Genomic DNA, 5,193 nt, shown 5'->3' on the forward strand with positions numbered 1-5,193 from the left:
CTCTGGATACAGCGTTTGTCGAGAATAAAGCTGTTCACTGTTCGGATCGAATTTAAGTATAATATAAATATATTTTATATTTGTTTAAGTTTGACTAGGTTTGAATTTAAATTTATTTTAAATCTATCTATATTAAATTTAAATTTTTTAAAAATATATTTATATTATATTATTTTAATATTTAGTAATTTTATTTTTATTTATTAAATTTTTTATAATCATCTTAATATTATTTTAATATTTATATCATAATAGTATTATATATTTAGTATGGGAATAACTTAAACAAGAATGATCCTAAAATTAAGGTTTTAGGCAGCAATAAAAATTTGCCACATCATCAAATTTTAAATATATGAAATTATTATACACTCATCCATAGAGAAATTATTTTATAGACATTTCTCACCATATTATTCATGGTCTTTTTCAATTATTTAATCACATTTCATCAAAATTTTCATGACATTGACATATAATTTTGGTAATTTTTTTACCCTGAACCCTGAATATAAAATCTCAAACCTTAAATAAAAAACTTAAAACCCTAAACCCGAACCCAAAACCTCAAATCTTTAAACAACGAACCTCAAACTCATAAACAATAACCCTAAACCCTTAAACATAAACTCTAAACCTTAAATTCCGAACCTTGAACTTTAAACCTCAAACCTTAAATCCAAACCCTAAACCTCAAGGTTCAAGAATTAAGGTTCAAGGTTCAAGTTCAAGATTCAGGGTTCTATGTTTGAGGTTTAGAGTAAAATAATTACCAAAATTATGTGTTAATGGCATATAAAAAATTGCATAAAAATTACTAATTTTTTTATAATTGGTTGCACAAAATTTTAAAAATTAATTTATGAAAATGAAAAACAAAATGATTAAAATTTGTAAAAAAGAAAATGTTTGTTTATAATTTTAAAAATTAATTATTTTAAATAATTTAATTAAAGTTAAATTAAGTTAGAGAATATATTAAATATAGATGAGTGTATAATAATACTTTGTTATTTTTAAAATTTAATGATGTGACACTATTTTATTAGTGCCTAAAAACTTTGCTTTTTAGGATCATCATAATATAATTTATTCCTATTTAGTATAGGTTCAAGCCTGAGCTCGACTCATATTTTAAATGGGTATAATTTTTTTTGCCCAAGTCCTTTTTTCGAGCTTAATATTTTTACTAAAATCATCTCAATTCTTGAACGAACCTTCAGATCTGTACGGATAACCTGATCCATAAACAGGTCTAATGTGGAGATAGCGAACTGGTTAAGTAAATCTCGGCCCGCACTAGTATGGGTGCAAGTTTCCAATGACCGTGTAGACTTCCTCGAAACAGTTTTTCCCATTTCAATTGCGAACGATAGTCAATGTTTGGGAGCGTCGGGTTAGGGGAAGTTCGCAATGGAGTTTGGAGAGTCCCATGTAGGATGTAGCCATAATTAGAGGGGAGGGGACAGGTCCCGTGATTGTGGCGGCACCCCCAAACGCCGTCGTGTTGCTATGATTGAGATGATGGAAACTATGAGATAGTCGAAGAATGCGTGAATTGCATTGCCTTAATAAGTGGTTGTCTCTGGTTAGTCCTCGACGAATGTAATAATTTTATTAATATATTATTAATTATTTTTTATTGGTTTTAAAAATTAAATGTAAGATTTTGTATAAAAAATTAAGTTTAATATAATTTTTAAGAGCGGTACTAATATTAAATTAGTATGCAAGTTAATATATGAATAAGTTTTTTTAGATATATCATTTATAAATATAATAAAGGGTAAACTATCAAAATAGTCACTTTTATTTGTCTCAGGTTATATTTTAGTCGTTTATGTTTGAAATGTTACGTCTTAGTTACTTACGTTATCGCGTTGTAACATTTTAGTCACTAAGCCGTTAATTGCCATTAACAGTGTAATGGTAAGCTGGTGTGACATATTAAATCATTATTTCAAAAGAAAATTTTAGGTTAAATTCTACAATTGGTCCCTATATTTTTTTCATTTTGAGCAATTTAAATTTTTATTTTATGTTCTTTTAACTTTCTTTTTTTTCCCATTCTCTTCTGCTTCTCCTTCTGTTTTCCTCCCTTTTTCATTTCTTTTAACGTAGTTTTTCTATGTTTTTCATTTGTTAAAACTAGTCCACAAGCTCGCCTCACTTAAAAAATTAAATTGTTCAAAAAAATGAAAGTATAAGGACTAGTTTTAACAAATGGAAAGCATAGAAAAACTACGTTAAAAGAAATGGAGAATGGAGGAAAACAGAAGATAATGGAAAAAAAGGAAAAAAGTAAAGTTAAAAACATAAAAGAAAAAATTTAAATTACTCAAAACGAACAAATAAGAAGACCGATCGTATAAAGTAACCTAAAATTTTTGTTTGAAATGATTATTTAACATAACGTAAGTGACTTGGTGACTAAAATGATACAACTTGATAACGTAAGTGACTAAAATGTAACCGAGGTAAACAAAAGTGACTATTTTCATAGTTTACCCTATAATAAAAATATTGTTCAAGTTAGTATAAAATTAAATGTAAAAATTTATTCTTTGAAGACAATATTATTGGAAAGAATGATCACGGCTCTTAAATATACTCTATTAAATACAATAAATAAATAAATCGAACCACAAGTATGGTATATATAATCTTATTGACTTTGATAGAAAAATCAGCTCACTAATTTTTTTATTTCAAAATATAAGTAAATCTAATACTTATTTCAAAAAACTTGCAAGTGAACCAGTAGTTTAACCATTTTAAATACACTATTTTAACTAAAATGAAAATAAAGATTTTAAATATTTTTAATATTTTAATATCTTCAGTGAATTTATGGTTAAATACAATAAAAATCATGAATATAAACGCAAACTTTTATCTAATTTAATTTTAATGAGAAAACTATGAAAATATTAAATGAATTAATATTGCAACAAAAACATAAAATGTGATATCCAAAAATAACATAAATTTAATATGAATAAATAAATAAACATGTCAAGATATACATAAAAAATTATATAAATTTACAATACTTTTAAACTCAACAAATTCAAATAAAAACAAACATCCCTTTTTGTTTTTTTATCCTTCCTTTCTCCCTTCTTTCATTCTCCTCTTTATTTTTTTCTTTCAATCTCACCCGGTGGTCGAGTTTGAAATTTTTATGGGAGGCCGAAATTAAATTATATATTTTTACGATAGTAAAAATTAAATTATAATTTTTAAAGAGTCAAATTAAAATTGTATCAATTTTGAGAACAAAATACAATTTTATTATTTCTAAATTAAAATTTTATAAATTATAAATGACTTAAATTAAAATTTTATCATTTTAGGAGCATGGCCGTTGGATCTTTGCTCCACCACTTATCTCACCTAAATAAAAATAATGAATAATAAACGAACCCATGTTTTAACTTCAAAGGATAGAAAATCTACAATAATTACTTTTTGTAATACCCCAAAATTTGTATACGTGATTTGTTAGATTTTGTCATATAATTTAGTACCTACTTTAATGGTTAAGGGTGTTGAGTGTGTGTTGTGGGTTTGAGGTTTAAGTTCCTTCGTGAGTGATATGACAATATTTTTTTTTATGTTTGTGTCGTTTAAGTGATTGAGTTTTGAGTAGATTTAAATACTTGAAAAAAAATGTTGATAATAGTGGATTAATTGGGACTTTATTTTTGTTTTATTTTATTTTATCTTAAAAAAATATTAAAAGGTTTTTCTTTCCCACTTTTCACCTTTTTTTTTCACGGTCCATTGCTCTCATTACTATGATTTTTGGCACTTCCAGTAAATGTTGGAGAATGATTCAAAGTTAGTTTTTTTCTAAATTTAGATTTGGTTGAGTTGTGCTTAGTTTGTTATTTTCCTTATTTTTCTGTTTTTTGTTGAGATATGATTTAGTGCCAAATTTTTTTGTTTCTTCTATTGAAATTTGTTGCTATGTAAAGCCTATATAAGAGGCTGGTCTTTAGTTGAATAAAGGCATCAATTTTTCCCAAATATACTATAGCTTATTTGTGTCCATAACCTGTTTGATAAAATTACTCTTAGAAATCTTTTACCATCTCTTATTTTTAAAGGTTGTTTTGAGTTTCTTTTCCCTTGTGCAACTGTCTTCTTCAACATTTTTTGGTATCAGAGCTAGGTTCAATTGTTATTAGGTGTATTTCTCATGGCGGCAAACAACAATACCGTGAGTGTTTCTCAATCGGCAATTCCCGTTTTCAATAGAAACAACTATAAGTTTTGGAGCATCAAAATGAAGACACTGTTTAAGTCTCAAGAATTGTGGGACTTAGTTGAGAATGGGTATCCTGATGACGATGGGGAGGCTAAGTTGAGAGAAAACCAGAAAAAAGACAACAAAGCATTATTTTTCATTCAACAAGCTGTTCACGAGTCAATTTTTTCAAAAATTGCAGGAGTAGAAACTGTAAAAGAAGCTTGGACAACATTGCACATGGCGTATCAAGGCACTTCGAAAGTTGTTACAATGAAGCTTCAGACTCTTCATCCTGACTTTGAGACGTTGCAAATGAAAAGTGGAGAATCCGTGCAAGATTATCTTACAAGGGCAGCAGTGGTTGTCAATCAAATGAAGTATTATGGAGAGCAAGTTACGAATCAAACTACTATTGAAAAAGTGTTGCGGAGTTTAACTCCAAAGTTTGATCATGTCGTTGCAGCTATTAAGGAGTCTAAAGACTTAGCTACTTACTCATTTGATGAACTACAGGGATCTTTGCAGTCCCACGAAGCGAGATTGAACCGCACAAATGAAAAGTCTGACGAAAAGGCATTCCAAGTGATGGAAGAGCCTTCCAAGCAGCAAGACGATTCAAGAAATGCCACATATAGAAGAGGTTATCATGGCAGAGGTGGTTATCGTGGCAGAGGTAGAGGTGTTGAACATGATGAACAAATACAGATGACAGAAAAACAAAAGTAATATAGGAGCAATGTTCAATTCTATTATTGTAAGAAATATGGGCATGTGATGGCAGATTGCTAGAAAAGGGAAAGACAAACCAACTATGCAGAAGGTGACGAAGAGATTAAGCTATTCATGGCTTATCAAGATGATGTTATAGCTTCAAAAGACATATGGTTTTTGGACAGCAGCTGTTCAAATCATATGACGGGGATAAAATATTTGTTCAA

The 5,193-nt window shown here is 28.2% G+C and overlaps 1 protein-coding gene across 1 annotated transcript; it reads left to right on the forward strand.

Moving 5' to 3' along the window:
- The first annotated feature begins 4,204 nt into the window (after nucleotides 1-4,204).
- LOC105778882 (uncharacterized) lies at nucleotides 4,205-4,981 on the forward strand. Its single transcript, XM_012602634.1, has one exon. It carries the CDS (start codon nucleotides 4,205-4,207, stop codon nucleotides 4,979-4,981), a length of 777 nt encoding a protein of 258 aa, XP_012458088.1.
- Nucleotides 4,982-5,193: the final 212 nt, after the last annotated feature.

The sequence above is a fragment of the Gossypium raimondii genome, chromosome 4 (assembly GCF_025698545.1).
Source record: "Gossypium raimondii isolate GPD5lz chromosome 4, ASM2569854v1, whole genome shotgun sequence".
Taxonomy (NCBI): domain Eukaryota; kingdom Viridiplantae; phylum Streptophyta; class Magnoliopsida; order Malvales; family Malvaceae; genus Gossypium; species Gossypium raimondii.